The sequence below is a fragment of the Elephantulus edwardii genome, unplaced genomic scaffold, assembly GCF_000299155.1.
Source record: "Elephantulus edwardii isolate Elephantulus edwardi_28Jun2011 unplaced genomic scaffold, EleEdw1.0 scaffold00202, whole genome shotgun sequence".
Lineage (NCBI taxonomy): Eukaryota > Metazoa > Chordata > Mammalia > Macroscelidea > Macroscelididae > Elephantulus > Elephantulus edwardii.
Genome location: NW_006399952.1, coordinates 2,325,479 through 2,344,678, shown reverse-complemented (window position 1 = coordinate 2,344,678; position 19,200 = coordinate 2,325,479). Strand labels below are relative to the sequence as shown.

The following is a 19,200-nucleotide window of genomic DNA, read 5'->3' as shown; positions in this document are numbered from 1 at the left end:
TCTCTCTCTCTCTCTCTCTCTCTCTCTCTCTCTCTCTATCTCTATCTCTATCTCTATCTCTATCTCTATCTATCTATATCATCTATCTATATTTATGGTAGTGTTATGTGCTGTTGCATCGCCTGTGACCCATAGCAACCCTATGTACAACAGCCCTAAACTCTGCTCTTTCCTGTGCCAATCTCACTGTCTCTGACACTCCCAATTACCCCAGTCACTGAAATCAATCCCCCTCATAGAGGATCTTCTACTCCTGTGCTGTCCTTCCACCCTCCCTAGCATGATGTCCCTGTCCAAGAATTGGTCCCTCCTTGCAACATGTCCAAAGTATGTCAGATGGTGCTTCAGAATCCTTGCCTCCAAGAAGCAGCCTGGTTTAACCCTCTCTAGGATGAACCTCTTCATTTTCTTAGCAGTCCATGGTATATTCAATACTCTTCTCCAACACCACAGCTTGAAAGCATCAATTGTCCTTCTATCATCCCTAGTCATTGTCTGGCTCTCTGATGCATAGCTAGTGATTGCAAAGACCATGGCCTGTATCAGGTGCACCTTAGTCTCCAGAGTCACTCTTTGCTCTTCGGTAATTAAACACTCTCTCTCTCTCTCTCTCTGTCTCTCTCTCTCCCAATAATAACAACCCTATAACTGATTTTACTTGTGTTTAAATAAACAGCAACTCATTTATATAAAATAAATATCCTGAAGCATTCTAACTGTGTTCGATCTTTTCTCATGAAAACACCTACTATCTATGGCATTGTAGTCCTGGACTTTTGAAATTTTAAAATGAGTGTTAGCCATAGACTTTTCTTGTAGCACTCAGTATATTCACAACAATCACAAAGGCCATCCAAAACACAGTGTTGCTGAATGCAGATGCTGCCGATTCTTGTAATTATGAGCCTTATAATTATGAACCCTTGGTAAGCCAATTTAAAATAAAGAGAACAAAATAAAAGCCCTGGGAAGAGCCACACAGAAATTAAGTGCTAAATGGCACTTGATTTTTGTTTGTTTGCTTTTACTCCTTTTTTTATTTACATGAGTTTACAAATCATGTTGGGTTTTCCATTGGATCAGTCATGTACGTTTTTTTTTTCTTCTATTGTAATTATTATTCCATTCAGTCAGGTAGACACATCTTTGTTTTAGGATATTCGTACTATTGATTAATGTGATTTAACTAATTTCAATGTCTCATCAGCCCCTTATTGTAGATTGCCCTTCCTTTCATCCAATTTATCTATTTATTACTTTTTGCTCTTTTTCCTTCCCTCCCCAGCCCTTTTAAACCTCCAGAATTGCTGCTCGGTGTAAACCTTTTCTTAGCTTTAAAAAATTATGATCTTAGACTTTAATAACCCCTTTTCCCTTACTTTGTTTACCAAAAGCTAAAATTTTGGAGACATTTTCTTTATTCCAAACAACCTTGATTAGGCCATCCCCAAGCGGTTATAGTATCCTTTATAGAGACTGATCCATTCACAAAGACCCAATCCTGAATCCACTGCTGCCCAGTTGCTCCTTGCTTTTGGGATCCCGTGACTGGATTTTGCTCTTTTGCAAGCATTTAACAACATAGCAATGGCCTTCCTCAGAGCCTGATCTTCTGCCACCTACCATATACACTTTCTAACCAATTCTGTTTTCTCAATATTTCAAAAGTAACTTATTAATTTATTCAAAAGTAATTTATTATTGAAGTCTTCTTGATACCTCTGTGTTAGGCAGTATATTGTGAATTTTTTATTGTTTTCCAGCATTGAATTGTACTCTTTTATGTGAATGTGTCATGATTTCTTTATCGACATGTCCATTGATGGGAACTTGAGCTGTTTTCCTATTTTCTTTATTGTAAATAATGCTGTGGCAAACAGGATTGTGAATATTTCTGCTTGAGAGATAACTCTTCTTTTTTTGAGATATGTACCTCATGATGGGATTGTTGGGTCAAATGGTATTTCTATTCTCAACGATCTAAAGAGATGCCAACCTGCTTTCTGTGGTTGCACCATTTTACATGGTGCCAGCATTGTGTGAGAGTTCCGAATTCCTCATACCCTCACCAGCATTTGTTGTTTGCTGTCTTATTGAACTGTATACTCTGGTTGCCAGAGTGAGATGATACCTCGTTGTTTTGGTTCATATCTTCCTGATAGCTAATGGGGTATCAGAAGTGGGAGGTTCTGGTAGCCTAGCGGTAAGCTATGCTGCCAACCCAGAGGCATTACCTGTTTGCGGGAAAAAGATGCACAGTCTCCTCTTGTGCAGTTCACTTTCTCTCAGAATCCGCTGAGGGTCAGCTCTGAGTCACTGCCAATTCAGTGGCACCGAACAATGAGAAGTATCTAATGAAACTCTAGAGGTATAGTTCCTGGGAAGTTGTGCTAACTCAAAGGTGGCATTTTTCTGGCAGTTTGAATTCACTGGTGGCTCCTAAAGAGAAGATGCAATTTCTTCCCATGCAGTTTCCAGGCTCTGAAAACTCAGTGGAGGGCCGTCTATCAGTTGATTTGATGCCACAACATTGACTTTGACCTCTTGCTAGCTAATGATCTCGGACATTTCTTCAGGTGTGGTTTTCCCCCCTCTCCTTTAAACATTTTCTTTAACGAAGTGTCCTCTCATGTCTTCTGCCCTTTTTGTGGGGGATTGCTTCCCTTTCTTTTTGAACGGTTGGCATTTTCTATAAATAATATCCTGATCAGAAATGTCATTAAGCAATGAATTTTCAGTAAAATTTAGACATCTATTCATTCAGCAAATATTTACTGAGTAGCTACTCTGTCTGCTTTAGGCTCTGTGTTAGATAAATAAAACAAATTTTTAGATTTCCCTTTTGGAAGTGAGAGTGAAAGACATGAAATTTATTTACTTATTTATTAATTATTATTAATATGTATCAATAATATATGATGGTTGTACTTTTCTTGAACCCTACAATGGACAAGTATGCGGTAAAATGAAAAGAGAGTTTATAACTGGGTATCTAAGGTGAAAAGGGGTTGTAATTGGGTACAAAAATATAAAAAAATTACTTTTGAAATATTGAGAACACAAAGAGAAAATTGGTCAGAAATTGTATGGTAGGTGGCAGAAAAATTAGGCTTTGAGGAAGGCCATTGCTATGTTGTTGAATGCTTACAAAAGAGCCATTTAAGTTTTATTTCAGTGTTGCTTCCATCATATAAGACATTTTGGGAACCTTTTCTGTGACATTGTGTTCAGCTCCAGTTGTGAAAGAAATTGGAAAAAGCTCCATATTTTGAAGCAAAAAAAGTTGAGGTTTTTGTTTTTTTCCCCCCAGTATTACAATCTCCTTCTTATTTAGTTGACTTGGCTCCAAAGGGCTTTTGATGATTTAGAAAAATTAAATCTACTCACAGGGGGAAAGATATTAATCACTGGTCTTATAAACTGTGAAATTTACATGAAAATAACAATTTTTAAAGTGTGATTGTTTCCACTTTAGAAATTGACCTTTTCAAAGTTAATAGAAAATGAATTTCTGGTCAGTGCCTCCACAATTTAAAACACACCAGGCTGCCTGGAGGAAACTAATTTGAAGTTACTGAAAGCTAAAAATTTGGAGACATTTTCTTTAATAAAAACAGCCTTGATTATGCCATCCCCAAGCAGTTATACTATCATCTATAGAGACTGATCCATTCACAAAGACCCAATCCTGAATCCACTGCTGTCCAGTTGATTCCTGCTTTTGGGATCCCTTGACTGGATTTCACAGTCTATAAATCTTTATGGGAGGAATTTGCCCATCTTTCTTCCTCAGAGTAGTGGCTGGATTAGAACTGCTGACCTTTTGTCCAGATGGTCGCTCAACACCTAATTCAACAGCACTTAGCCTCTGCCATCAGAGATCCTTTTGTTGGAGTGTGTATGTGTGTGCGCGCGCGTCTGTGCGTGCACTCAGTGATGGGCACACGTATAAAGAAAGAATGATAAAGAGCATAGGAAATGGAGTTAGGTCTCTATTAAAATATTTTCTTTACCTACAAATTGTATGATCATTAACTCTTGAAAGTCTCAGTTTATTTTCATCTATTAAATTATAAGAGCATCAATTTCTGAACACCTTTTCCTGGGTAAGAAAAAACCCAACAACCCCAAACAACAAAACGCCAAACAAACCAACATAACAACCCTACGCAACTAGATATAATTTAGAAACTAAAAATTATGTTAATAATATTGTTGTTCTTATATGCTGTCAACTCGCCTGCAACTCATAGCGACCCTATGTACAGCAGCTCTGAATTCTGCCCTGTCCTGAGCCAGTCTCACTGATTCTTATACACCTACGCCCATTGTCTCAGTTACTGTATCAATCCATCTCATCTGGGGTCTTCCTCTCCTGCACTGTCCTTCCACCCTTCAGAACATGATGTCTTTCTCCAAGGACTAGTCCCTCTGGCTACATGCCCAGAGTATGTGAGATGAAGTTTCAAAATCCTAGCCTCCAAGTAGAAGCTTGGTTTCACCCTCTCTAAGACAGATATTTGGTTTCTTGGCAGTCCATGATATATATGTTCAAGATTCTTCCCCTGCACCAAAACTTGAAGACATTGATTCTTCTTCTATCATTTTTCAGCTCTTTGAGGCATAGCAAGTAATTGTGAAGAACATTGTCTGTATTAGGCACACTTTAGTCTTTAGATTGACATCGTTGCTTTTTAATACTCTGAAGAGGTCCTTGACAGCAGATTTTCCAAGTGCAATTCATCTTTTGATTTCCTGACTGCTGGTGCCAAGTGTGTTGATTGTGGAGTTGAGCAAGCTGTAATTGTTAACAAACCAGTCTCTTCTCTATCCATTGTGGTGCTGCCAGTTGGCCCAGTGCTTAGAATCTTTGTCTTCTTGATGTTAAGCTTCAATCTATATTGAAGACTACAGTCCTTGATCTTCTATAGCAGACAGGTCTTCCTCACTTTCAGCAAACATATTTCTTTCTTTCTTTTTATTTTTATCTATCTATGTATCTATGTATCTATGTATCTATGTATCTTTGTATCTATGTATCTATCTATCTATCTATCTATCTATCATCTATCTATCTTCTTGTTGAAATAAACTCATAACTGACCTGTCCTTAGATTGCTAAAGCTGTAAATTTCATGGCAGGAGATTGTCCATCTTTCCCCTGTTGAGCTGCTGATGAGTTTGAACCTTAAGAGAGGTTCTTTTCTTGATGTTGAGATGCAATCCATAGTGAAGGCTGAAGTCTTGACCTTCTGCAGCACATGCTTCAAGTCTGCCTCAGTTTTGGTGAGCACAATTGTGTCATCAGCACAATATGTATTGTTGATGAGTCTTCTTCCGATCCTGATGCTTCTTTCTTCTTTATAAAGTCCAGCCTCCTTAATAATCTGTTTTGTATATAGATTGAAAAGGTATGGAGAAAGGATGCATCTCAGATGCACTCCTTTCTTGATTTTAAACCATGCTGTGTCCCTTGCTCTATTCACACAGTAGCTTCTTGGTCTAGGTCTAGGTATAGGTTTCTCATAGGAACAATCATATGTCTGGGATTTCCATTCTTCTCAATGTTACCACATCTTGTCAGATCCACACAGCCAAATGCCTTTGCATAGTCGATTAAAAAACAAATAGACAGACTTCAGATATTATCTGCTTTCAGCCACGATTCATCTGACATCAGTAATGCACCAGCAGTCAGGAAATCAAGAGACAAATTGCACTGGGAAAATCTGTTATCAGGGACCTCTTGAGAGTACTGAAAAACAACAGGGTCATTCTAGAGACTATGGTTCACCTTCGCAATTATTTGCTATGCATCAGAGAGCTGGACAATGACTAAGGATGACAGAGAAGAATATATGCCTTTGAGTTGTAGTGCTGGAGAAGAGTCTTGAACACACTATGAACTGCCAAGAAAACAAATAAGTCTGCCTTGGATTTTGAAGCTCCATCTCACGCACTTTGGGCAAGTGGCCAAAAGGGACTGGTCCTTGGAGAAGGACATCATGCTTGGAAGGGTGGAGGAACAGTGCAGGAGAGGAAGACACTGAATAAGATGGATTCATACAGTACCTGAGGTAATAGGATTGGTGTATCGGAATCAGTGAGACTGGCTTCAGGACAGGGCAGACTTCAAAGCTGCTGTACATTTGGTTGATATGGGTTGCAGGTGAGTCAATGGCACACAATAACAACAACAACGACAACAACATCCCTAGTGCCGTGGCCTCCCAACAACAACAACAATGACAACAACATCCCTAGTGCTGTGGCCTCCTATCAATCCAGCTTGTATTTCTGGCAGTTTTCTGTTGATGTACTGTTCCAGTTGTTTTTGGAAAATATTCATTAAGATTTTGCTTGGATGTAACATTAATGATATTGTTCAGTAATTTCCCCATTCTGTAAGATCACCTATTTTGGTGAATGGGAATAAATATGTATCTCTTCCAGTCAGAAAATTAGTTAGCTGACTTCCAGATTTCTTAGCACAGCCTGGTGAGCACATCTTAGGCTGCATCTGTTTGTTGAAATATCTGAGTTAGTATTTCATTAATTTTTGGGTCTTTATTTTTTGTCAATTTTATCAGAGCAATTTGAACATCCTGCTTTATTATTATTGGTTCTTAATCATGAACCTAAAAAGGTTCTGTGTCAGCCAGTTCTTTATGGTACAGTGAATCTGTGTATTTCTTTCATCTTGTTTTGATGCTTCCTAGACCATTCAATATATTACCCAAAACATCCTTAAGTTTTCAACTTATGGACTGAATATCTGTTCTTCAGTTCCTTCAATTTGAGAAATGCGGAATGAGTTCTTACCTTTTGATTTTCTGACTCTTTGCACATTTTATTATAGTATTTTACTTTGTGTTTTCAATCTGCGTTTTGAAATCTTCTGTTTAACTCTTTCACTTTCTTATTTCTTGCTTTTGTTTTGGCTTCTCAGCATTATAGTGCACTATTCAAAGTTTTGTCTTGGACTTTCATTCATCTTGTACTCTTTAATGACCTTTTGCTTTCTTTACCACTGGTCATTTTCATCATAGATAGAAAAAGGATTGGGGTTAATGATTCCAGCTTGCTTGGATCCACACTCAACACTCTTGGCACCAACAGTCAGAAAATCAAAAGACAAGTTGCCTTGGGAAAATCTACTGTCAAGGATCTCTTCAGAGTGCTAAAGAGCAGTGGTGTTAGTCTAGAGTCCAAGGTGCACCTAATAAGTATGAAAGAAGATTCAATGCCTTTGAGTTATGGTGCCAGAGAAAAGTAGTGAACATACCATGGACTACAAAGAGAACAAATAAGTCTGTACTGGAGAGGGTGAAACCAGTCTGCTCATTGGAAGCAAGTATTTTGAAACTCCCAGCTCACACACTTTGGGTATGTCCCTAGGAAGGACTGGTCCTTGGAGAAGGACATCATGCTTGGACGGGTAGAGTCAGAGCAGAAGAGAAGGACCAAAGGACCCTAATTAGATAGATTGACACAATGGCTATAGCAGTGGGATCAGGTGTATTAGAGATGATGAGGTATGTTCAGGAAAGGGTGAGTTTCAGAGCCATTGTCATGGGGTCTGTATGAGTCATAGTGGACTCAACAGCACATAACAACAACAGCACCAGTAAAGAGATTCAGTCTTGGGATTAGCAGAGCAAGTCGCTATACTGTGTCCTGAAAGAGTGCCTGATAGGGCTATTTTAAGATCTCTAATTAAGTGGTACTTTATGAAAGAAACAAAGTTATCAGTTTTTAAAGTATTTATACTATTACATTTTTATTAATTCCACAAAAGACTAGTTAGTTTTAAATAGTTTTTAGTGTGCTTATATATATTGTCATTTTGTACAGAATCAGCTCAGAGCTGACCCCAGCAGATTTTCAGAGGAAGTAAAACACATGGAAGGATATTGCCCATCTTTCTCCCACAGAGCAACTGGTGGATTTGGATCCTGTACCTTTGATTTGACAATACAGCTCCTTACCACTGAGCTAGCAGAGCTCCCTCGTTTAAGTGTGTTTGCTGTTGTTAAGCCCTGTCGAGTCAGAACTGACGCATAGCTGACCCTCTGGTGGGTTTTCAGAGGCGATAAATCAAATGGAGGAGATTGGCTCTCTTTCACAGAACAGCTGATGGATTGAACTGTGTGCCTGTGAGTGAGCAGCACAAATGTTTACTAGTACACCACCAGTAATACTGATGTAGAAACAGAGAAATGGAATTAGGGTTAAGAATTGAAGTAAGAAAAAGCCCAAAAGAATAGGTCTTTTAAAGGGAGGGAATGAAGGATCAATAATAAGCATTAAGCAATTCTAAAATAAGTTGATCTTTTAAAAAATTGCTTATACAAAGCCTCTATATAGAGCATCTTTCACAGAGAGATGAATGCCTTTGGATGGAAAAGCCAGATTTTACATAGAGAATGAACAAATGATTTTGGGTGTTCTAAGACTGTTTGAACCTTTAGTCATGTCTACTTTTATTCTGTGTTGTTTTTTTTTAAAATGTAATGGGAATTATTCAGATATAAAGATAGCTGCTGGAGTCTTTTTATCCTTAGCAGTGATTTTTGCACTTGTATGAAAGTACATATTTAATATGTGTCATTTAATTGAATTTGGGTTATTTTGGTATACTTATTTTTTTTAAAAAACTAAACAAATTATCATGTATGTACAGTCATTACAATGGAACCAGACTGAACATTACTCACTTTGCTTTAAGAATAAAAAAAATGAAGACATTTTAAAATAAGAAATGAAGATGACTAATCCTATGTTTTCCCAATGTCTTAGAGGCCTGGCATTATACATGTAGGCGATAAAAGCCTATTATCTGTCATATTTTTATCACTTCAGGATTGGGGAAGGAGGCTATGCCACCTTCCCCCTCCCTCTTCACAGTGTTCTGGTTCTCTGCAGCAGCCTGCGTGCTGATGAGACCTATGTGTTCTGTTGCTGGAGTTATTCCTTTTTCAGGCAAAGAGCAGAGGGGTTGGGGCAATGCATAATTTCTCCTTTTCTTACCTAGTAGTAATATTGAGAAGATACCTTGTCCCCATTTTCATTACTTCTGAGATTTTACTGCTGGTGGCCAGATGTGCTGAAACTCCTGACGACAGCATCTATTCATTGCGTGTATTTAATAGGCTTTGAGAAATATGAGCAGAGTACATGAAAGCAGCTCAGCTTCACACTTCAGCTGGGAATGCCCAAATAGCTTACTGCTGTTTAGAATTCTTGCTACAGTCAGGAGAAAGCCGAAAGCTGTACGGGCACTGAATCTTCTACGACTGAATTAGAAGAATAATGACTGTACAATTAACTATCATCCTCTGCTCATTCAAGCACAGTTTTTACAGAGATCAGGAGAAATATGGAACTTGATTGGCATGTTTTTATTTGATGGTGACTGCAAATAGATGACTTTAAAGACAGGTGGTAAGGAAAAATAAGGGAAAAAGAAGGAAAATGCAATTTGAGACATTGCGCCAGGTCTGCAATTCTGTTTTATCTCATTTTCATGGGGTTTTTTCATCCCCACCAAATATTTTGCAAAATGAGCTTTTTGGACAAACGCTGAACGATGCAAGGTGAGTAGAGCTAAACTTGTTTTGTTTTAGTGTTCATATTTGTAGCATAATAATAATTTATGCCTGAAAAGATTGCACTGTATTGAGATGTTAGTAGTATTAGATTTTTAAAACACAAATATAGTCTTTTATGTAACATCTTCTCAATTTGACTTTAAGAAGTAGAAGAAGCTTAGTTCAGAGCATGAAAAGCATCTTATATTTAACTTGCTTGACCTCTGAAATATAATACAGACATCAGGCTATTTTATTTCTTCATTTTATAATCATTAAAAAGAACTTAAAATGCCCATTAGGTGTTTTCTTTAGGATGACAGCAGTGATTTGCTTGCATATGTAGGGGTGAGGCTCTCTAATCATGCATGATTTGTTGGAAAATGTGAATTAGCAATCATGCATGCCCTTTGTAAAACATGCGGAAGATGTTGTCTAGGTTTAAGACCTTTCTCTATGCAGGGGAGAATAAGAATCACTTTTAGATAGGATAAATTATGATGCTGATAAGAATTGTTTGCAATAGGATGGTTAGTTGGTGGGATTCTTTGTTACGAATTCCTATTGCTTGATCAGTCCGATGTGTGAGTGTGTGTGTGTGTGTATGTGTGCCGGAGGATGTGCCTTTATGAACATATGTTTTCTCCGGCTTGCACTAAGGGACACATCTTATTATAGAATGATTTTGAAATGCAGTTTTGCCTCATAGTTCTTCCTTTATTTAAGTAGTTTACCTTTTGAGAATTCCTGTTTTATACCTTGTATAGGTAATATCCTGTCATTATTAAATATATGTGCAAGAAAACAGAGAAAGCCATTCAGTGGATTTGATAACGCACTGAAACCTTCTGGAGCCGAGGGGGAACTAATAGTGCATGGAATTTGGAGTGGCTTTGCTGGGCTTCCTGTTAGCATCTCTGAGCAATACAAGCTAGCCTACTTCAGAGATGGGAAAATTACCCATTACCCAGTTTATCTCTGTATGGGCTGAAGTAAACGAAGCTTTTAAAATTTGTTTTCATTTAAAGATTAACTAATTATAACATATTTATGAACTTTGTTTTGAATATGGGATAACATCTATATTTTCTAAAATTGCACTTCTATTTCTCTCTAGGCAGATCTGTTCACTTAACATAATTGGATTTTGCCATTTTATTCTTGGACTGATTTAGAATATATAACAGTATGTGAAATATTATGCTATTCTGTAATAGGCTGCCTACATTTGAAGATACTATTTTCTTTTTTTTTTAATAATACCTTGCTCGAGTGTTTGTACTACATGTTATATTTAAATAAAAAGAGTAAGATTTCTAAAAATTTCCATGATCTGAAGCTCACCAGAGTTTCAGTGGCATTTGTACTCATTATTTTAAAATCTTTCCCTAGTTTTATTCCCGTATCCTTCTATTATTGCCAGCATTTCTGTATATAAAATATGAATATGAAGGCTAGGTATATATCCACTTCATAAATTGTACTACTAATAAGGATTGCTCACTAGCTTAAAAATATGAAAGTATTATTTTTTTAAAAAGAATCATGTATTTTTCTATAATTGCTTTGCTCTGATTTTAAGTTTCTTTTGTTGCTTGTTGCTTATAATTTAATACTGTTGACATTTTGTAATTTGATGATGTTACAATTATATGTTAAATTGCATAGTTTTCAGTATCTTCATAAAACCAAACTTGGCTTATTTTTATGTTCTTATCTAAAGTTATTTACAACTTTTAATCAATAGAGAACTTAATCTGATTTAGGGAAAAACGTCCTGCATTTTTATGTTCTTAACTAATGAGAAATATATATGATTTCACAAGTATAGATGCTCTCATAAATAATAAATTACTTGATTCACTTCTAAAAGCAGTCAAGTGGTGATACAAGTAATTATTATTTAGAAATATAAAAAGTAAAATTTGTCTATGTGAACTTTCAGTTAATGCAGTTGTTTCCATATATTCTGTAGTATACTTAAACATTGATATTTTGGCCATTTCTTGTGTCGAGGACAAATACAATGCTCTTTAAAACATTTTATTTTGCTTAAAATTTTGCAGCAATGGCACAGGCAGTAACATTTCCCTTAGCATTGGATTAGTTAGTAAGATGTAGGTTAAAAAATTGATCTTGAAGAAGTATTACTGAAAACTATCTAAATATGCCATCAGAAGGTATGATCCTAGAACAACTTTAGAATTTTTTTTTCTAGCAGTGGACCCTTAAGCATCATGTACTGGACATTCATGGTCTTGAACATTTTAAGCATCGATTATATAACCATCACCACTGGACTAGTTAAAATGTCATAGTGAGTGTTGGTATTAGGACTGTAGCTATGCAATTTTCCCCAGGTTGATGTGAAAGAAGTCATCAGAGATATGGACAGTATTATTGTGTTTCATTCTCAACTGACTTTCAGGAGAAATTACTAGGAGACTAGTAGGATGTATTGATTTTAGACCATCTATTAATACAAAGGGACTCTATCAGATTTTTTTTTACACTGAGTTGCTTCTTATGGTAATTAATCTTATCATTAAATCTGCAATTTGACTTTCATCAGGACTTAGTGTGGGAGGACAGTTTCTTTCTCAGACATTGTAGATACCTAAGGTTAAAAGATAAAACTCTCTTGGAAAAATTGCTACAGAATTGTTGAAAGGGTAACTTGCCACTAATTTATAAAGATATAAAATATACCAATAATAGTTTATATGTCATGGATTACTGAATTGGAGATTAATGTGGACTGGTAAACTATTTTACTACTTAATAAATAATTGAAATTTATTTAGTACTGAAACAAACTAGAATATTTTAAGATTTTTTTTTAAACTGGACAGTAGAACCCTTTATATTTTGGTTGGAATATTCTTAGCTTTTCCTTCGATCATTGGGGTGCTTGAGTACCGTATTCGTGCATAAAGGGAATACAGGATGACTTCCGTTATTTTGCAGGTAAAATGACACAACTACACATTCAGAAGAAAAAAAATTTATCTGTCCCTCCCGAGAAAACAACTCAATAGATTTTGATGAACTGGCACTTTAAGTTCTTATCAAGTCTTCACACTGGATAAACTAATTTTTCATAAATTAAATCATTTAATCAGGACACAAAGATAATTGCTTTTGTCACAGTAAAAAAAGTCCTCAGGTACTGAATTCATTAAAAAATCTGATGTTTGTGATCTTGTCTTTGGAAGCAAACATAAATAATGGGATGCTAGAAGGTATATTTTTAGCAGAGTTATCTTTACCAAATTGAGTGATCAGTTGCCTTGAGCAGTGTATAAATGAGCATGATAATAATGACTATAATACAAGTAATGGGAAATGGACTCAATATTCTCTAAGTTTTTTCTGTTTGATGCTTTTAGTAATCCATCGTCTTGATGCATCTGTTTCTTTGCCTTTAAGTGTATGACAGTGAATTTTCTGGCTGACCACAGAGGGGCATACTATGACTGGAGTTTGTGCAGAATGGATATTAAAGACATTCTTTTCCTCCATTTCTCACTATACATGTATACATATTGAAATATGCAGACTCTCACATTTTAAACCAATTTCAAAGCAAAACAAACAAAAAACTTTTAGTAGAGCAAAGAATATTTGAAATTTTTTAAGTTATAAATAAGAAATTTATCCTACTCTTGGCCTGGAATAACCCCAATATACACCTGCTGTTTTCCAGAAATTATTATCGGTAGGGCTCTCTCTCTAAAACCTCTCATTGTTTGGTCATGATGATTTATAAAGTGAAGTGTAAATCGTAAATTCCTCCAGTGTTAATATCATGGATCCATTCTCAATGAAATATTCCCAAGATACTAAAGCATTAATATTTTCAATAAAAGTAGGTTTTAGAAAACGAAATGTGTGGTTATTTAGTCTGAAAAAAATTTTTTTGAGAAGTCCTGTATACAACATTTACTATTACTATTCATTTTAATGAAGCCATCAGTTTGTGCTGAGGATTATTGACGTAGACACTTGTTATTCATCATGGCACATTAATGAATGCTTTGACGTTGAAAGAACAGCCTGCTGACTTTTTCATACCTCTGAGAGTGCATTCTGCACAGTGTGAGTTGTTTGCACTTGATGTGGTCACAACACAGTTGGTTTTTTTTCACATAGGAATAAATTGTTTATTCTGAACTATAAGGCACATCCAGACATTTTAGTAAATAATTACTATAAACTTAAAACATATTAATTATCTTTGTACAGGGGACTCTGGAGAGCTAGTGCTAAGGGGTTGCACTGCCAACACAAAAGCACTGAGTTCACGTCTCCCAGCCGCTCTCTGAGAGAACGGTAGGCGGGGCTTTCACCTGTGATTTGCCACCTCTGAAAACTTGTCCGTGGGTCAGCTCTGAATTGATTCTAATTTGATAGCATCTAACAACAACAGTAACAAAAACACATTTTGTATATAAAGATTTATTATTTTTAATGAGTTTCCATTTACATTTCTAGACAAAATGACTTGACTCACAGGTATATAGCATGAAGATTTTTATCAGATTTGCAGTGTATATATCACAATGATTATTGCAAATGTTTACTCCAATCCAGATCTTCAATATTGAGTTTTAAATTGAAAGCTGTTTGATAAAGCCACTACTTTAGAGTGTCTGATAGCTTACAGATAAATTTTAACCATTCTTTTTTATTATGAACTTCCTTCTGATCCTCATAGGCTCAGTAAAGTCAAGGAACAGAGTGATGAATAAAGTTCTTTCTATTTAATTTTGGCATTGTTCACTAAATAGAAAAGTGAAATCCTTTCTTATGTGCTGTCAGCTTTCTTATGCCTTTTTGTTACTCACAAATACTTTATATATTAAAGAAAAAAAAATTACCTGACACTGACTTGGAGTCTGTATTGGTCTCTGAATTTGAGAAGCAGCAAGGGTCTCAGAAATGTGTGTAAAGCTAGAAAAGGCAAATACAAATCATTACATTGCAAAATTGTAATACCCTAAAGTGAGACTGTCTAGAGTTTTTCAAACCTTGCTTTTTTGTTTGTTTGTGTTGGTTTTTCTCTCCTCTTCCATTTTAAGCTACCTTCATATTCTTATTCAGTGTGTAAAGTGGAGTAGAAAGTGAGATGTGAGACTCAGCTTGAGTAAGAGCTGAATAAACAAGTTAAAGGCTTATTTATACCATCACTGTCATAAGCGAATGAAAGTATAGCTGCCGACTTGAGTTAAGAAGTCCCCAAATCAGAACTTTTTACTTTTGTCCCTTTAAACTCTGTATCACATTGCATGTCCATTAAACTGACAAATGTTGTTAGATGCCATTGCGTTGAGTACAACTTTTAGCAACCCTATGAACAACAGGTGTGAATCCTGTTCTGTGCCATTGTCCCCATCCTTTCTAACACACCTGAGCCCATGGCAGCAGTCACTGTGTCAATCTGTCCGCTTGAGGGTGTTACTCTCTTTCACTGACCTTCCACTTTTCCAAGCATGCTATCTTCTCCAAGGAATAGCCTCTCCTAATGACAAAGCCCAAGTATGTGAGATGAAGCTTTGGCATTGTTGCTTCGAAGGAGCATGCCAGCTGCATCTTTTCCAAGACACACTTGTTTGTTCTTTTGACAGTCCATGGAATACGAGGATACTGTCTTCTCCAACATCACAATGTAAAGGCATCAACTATTTGTCTGTCATCCTTATTCAGTATCTGGCTCTTAGATGCATAACAAATAATTAAAAAGACCATGGCCTGAATCAGGTGTGCCTTAGTCCTCAAACTGACATTGTTGCTCCTCAGTAATTTGGAGAGGTCCCTGCCTGCAGATTTTCACAATGCAATATGCCTCCTGATCTCCTGACTGTTGGTACCAAGGGTGTTGATTGTGGATCCAGTAAAATGAATTTGTTGACAGTTACAATCTCTTCTCAACCTAACAGACTGGCAGAGGAATTGGAAAATGACAAGAAGCACTGCCATTTTCAACAACCATTGATTTTTTAAATTGTTGCTGTATTAGTAGTTATAACCCAGAATTTGTTTGTATCTATGGTATGCTATTTGCTGGATATGTGACATTAGTTGCGTCATTTTATGGTGAGCTCCTTAATTCATGCACTCACTCATTGTCATCGAGTTGCAAGCCACTCATAGGTGACCTTTCAGTTGTAAATTGCTCAGGAGGAGAATGTCCATCTTGCTGAAGCAGCTAGTGGATTCAAACCATCTGCCTTTGAATTCGCAGTACAACTCCTTACCCACTAGGCCACCACAGAGCCCTAACAAATTAGGAGTTACGTATTAAAAATATAATTAAGACATAATATTATGTAATTTATTGCGTAATTATACAATATTATATATAATGATATTAAATTACATGATATAATTTCTCATGTAGTCTCTTTCGGTCTTTAATGTATCTAGCAAGTGTTAGTGTCCTTGTTTGTAGGGAGTTACTAATGGAAAGGTCTTGATTTTCTGGAGTTTGATTCAGTGGTTGCTCTCTGTGAGAGAAAAATGAACAGTCTCCTCCTGTACAATTTACAACCTCAGAAATCCAGTGCCACTTCGACTTTGGGTCAGTTCCAGCTGGGTGCAGTGAATTGTGGTTCTTTTGTTGGTTTGTTTTAAAATTTAAGCAGTGTTTTGTAGTTTTCAGATTAGTGTTCTTGCATGATTTTTCTTCCTTTTCTTCCCAAGTATTTAATGTTTATTATTCTATTATAAATGGAATTGATTTTTAAGTTCCATTGTATAGTTGTTTCTATCTATTGTGTATGCTGTGGGGTTGGAACTGACTAATTGCTGACCCTCCAGTGGGTTTTCAGAGGCTATGAATTGCACAGGGGGAGATTACTCATCTTTTTCTGTGGAGCTTCTGGTGAATTCATATCCTGTGCTTTTGTGTTGTCAGTTCAGCTCCTTATCCCTCAGTTACCAGAGCTGTACATAAAATAATTTTCTTTTAGTATTAACCTGTGCTATTTGATTTTGCTATATTCAACTTGTTCTAAGTAGTTTTGTAGATTATATTCTTGTAAACATAAAGGATATCAACAGAGACCGTTTTATTTATTCTTTTTAACACGTTTATCTTTTGACCATGTGTATCTTAACAAATTATGTCTGACATTGAGAAGAACGGGAATCCCAGAGCACATAATTGTGATCATGGGAAACCTATACCTTCACCAAGAAGCTGAACAGCTCTGTCTAGGGGACCTAGAACAAACACAACCAAGGGCCATGGTTTAAAATTAAGAAAGGAATGGTTTAAAATGAAGAATGTGGACATCAGGCTTGTATTGTTTTGCCATATCTATTTATTCTGTATGCTGAGCAAATTATTCAAGAAGGTGGACTCCATAAAGAAAAACGTGGGGGGAGCTCTGGTGGCCTAGTGGCAAGAAGCTGCACTGCAATCCCAGAGATACGTGGTTTGAATCCACCAGATGCTCTGCTGGAGAAGGAGGGGCCATCTCCTCCTGTACCAGTCAGATCTGATTTGATGGTACACACACACACACACACACACACACACACACACACACACACAAAATAAAAAGGAAACCAAAAAAGAAAAACGTGGCATCAGAATAGGAGGCAGACTCTCAGTAACCTTCGGCATGGTGATGATATAGCCTTGCTTGCTGAAAATGAGGAACGTGTGAAACACTTGCTGCAGAGGATCGCGTACTGCAGCTTTTAATATAGAGTGCATCTCAATGACAAGAAAACAGATATTCTCACCACTAGACCTATGGGCAACATCATGATAGATGGAGAAAAGACTGAATTTATCAGCCACTTCATCTGACTTGAATCCCCAGTCAATAAATACACTTGGTATCAGCAGTCAGGAGATCAGAAAACATATTGTATTGGGAAAGTCTGCAGTCAGTGACTTTTATAAGTTCCTGAGGAGCAATGATGTTAGTTTGAGGACTAGGGTGCACTTAATTCACCCCATGGTCTTTCCCATCACCTATTATGTATGCATCTGAGAGCTGGATGATGACAGAAGGAACAATTTACAACCTCAGAAACAACCTTTCAGTTCTGGTTTTGAAGAAGAGAGCCAAACATCTCATGGTCTTTAAAAAGAATGAACAGATATATTTTGAAGGTGCAGCTTCTGTGCTCCTTGGAGGCAAGGATGTTAGGTAAAGCTTTGTCTGTCATACTCTGGGCCTGTTGCTAGGAAAGGTTGTTCCTTGGAGAAAGACATGCTTGAAAAGAGAAGAACCTCATCAGTGGTATTGACACAGATTGCAACAATGGTTTTAGTGTGTCAGAGATTATCGACAAGTTTCATATCTGTTGATCATAGGTTTGCTATAATTTGTACCTGACTCAACGGCACCCAACAATAACAGCAACAACAACAACAACAACAACAACAACAACAACAACAACATATGTTTTTAAATGGATATTGTGGAAGTTCTTTAATTTTAGTGAGAATCTTTTTATAAGTCAAATATGGGTTTGCATTTTGTTAAAAACTTTCAAATTATTGAAACAATTATATGATTTTTCTCCTTTATTCTGTTAATGTGGATAAAGTTGAACTTTGTATTTTAAGCCATTGTTTTTCCATTTCTGGGCTAAATCCCACTTATTTATGGGGTATCATCCGTCTTTCATATTTTTAGTTTAGGTATTTTACTGTTTTCTTAAGAGTTTTTGTGTCTATGTTCATGGTACATATTATATAATTTCCTTTTACAGAAATATGACTGACAGATTTTGGACTTAGGACTATTCTGGCCTCCTATCCATTCCTCTTTTACTTTCTGAAACAATTGAGAGAAAAATTAATGTTATTTATTTTGTAAATATTTTATTAAAAAATAAAGCAATTTGACTATGGAGAGTTTTTAGGTGATAATTCTGATAAAGAATTCAGTTTATTTCAGATGGATGGATTTTCTGTTTAATATTTTTTACTTACATTTCTCAAGAAATTTGCTATTTTATCTACTTAACTAATAATGTTAAAACATTTTATCATAATATTCCTTTATTATCCCTTTTATATCTTTGTAACCTGCGATGATCTTTTGTTTCTGGTATTATCTTTTAGAATTCACAATCTTTTCTTTGTTTGCTTGATTAGTCTAGCTAGACTATTACCAGCTTTTGTCTTTGTTGTTGTTATGTGCCATTGAGTTGGAACTGACTCCTAGCTGACCCTCCAGCAGGCTTTCTGAGACAGATAGTAAATTGCACTGGAGGAGATTGCCCATATTTCTCCTGTGAAGCCGCTGGTGGATTTGAAAGGCTTTTGGACTGTCAATGTATCATTTTGCCATTAAGCCATCAGAACTTCTCTAAGTTAGTGTTTGCTACTCTTCTGTACTGTTTGTCTGTTGTTTTACTACTTCCTGTGCATATCTTAATTGTTTTATTCTATTTGCTGTACACTGGCTTTCCTCTTCTTTCTTTAGCTTCTTAAGATGAAGTCTTCTCGGTTCTTCTGATTCCTGTGTGATGTAAAACTCTAAATTTCCAAACATTTGTTTGCTACTGCAGTTAGTTTCAGGTTTCATTCTTTTAGTTCTTTCGAATTTACTAAGCTTACTTTTCTACTAGTATAAGGTCTGTC

The 19,200-nt window shown here is 36.3% G+C and overlaps 1 protein-coding gene across 4 annotated transcripts in view; it reads left to right on the top strand.

Annotated features, from left to right (window-relative positions):
* RIMS2 (regulating synaptic membrane exocytosis 2) overlaps positions 1-19,200 on the top strand; it is a 629,796-nt gene that overhangs the window by 207,617 nt on the left and 402,979 nt on the right. For 3 of the 4 annotated variants that reach the window (XM_006897150.1, XM_006897151.1, XM_006897148.1), the window contains exon 1: positions 9,364-9,596. The exons of the other annotated variant lie outside the window; for it this stretch is intronic. In XM_006897150.1, coding sequence (XP_006897212.1) covers positions 9,475-9,596 — 122 coding nt within the window. In that variant the 5' untranslated portion in view covers positions 9,364-9,474. Of the gene's footprint in view, positions 1-9,363; positions 9,597-19,200 lie in introns of those variants that run through there. 4 annotated transcript variants of the gene reach the window in all.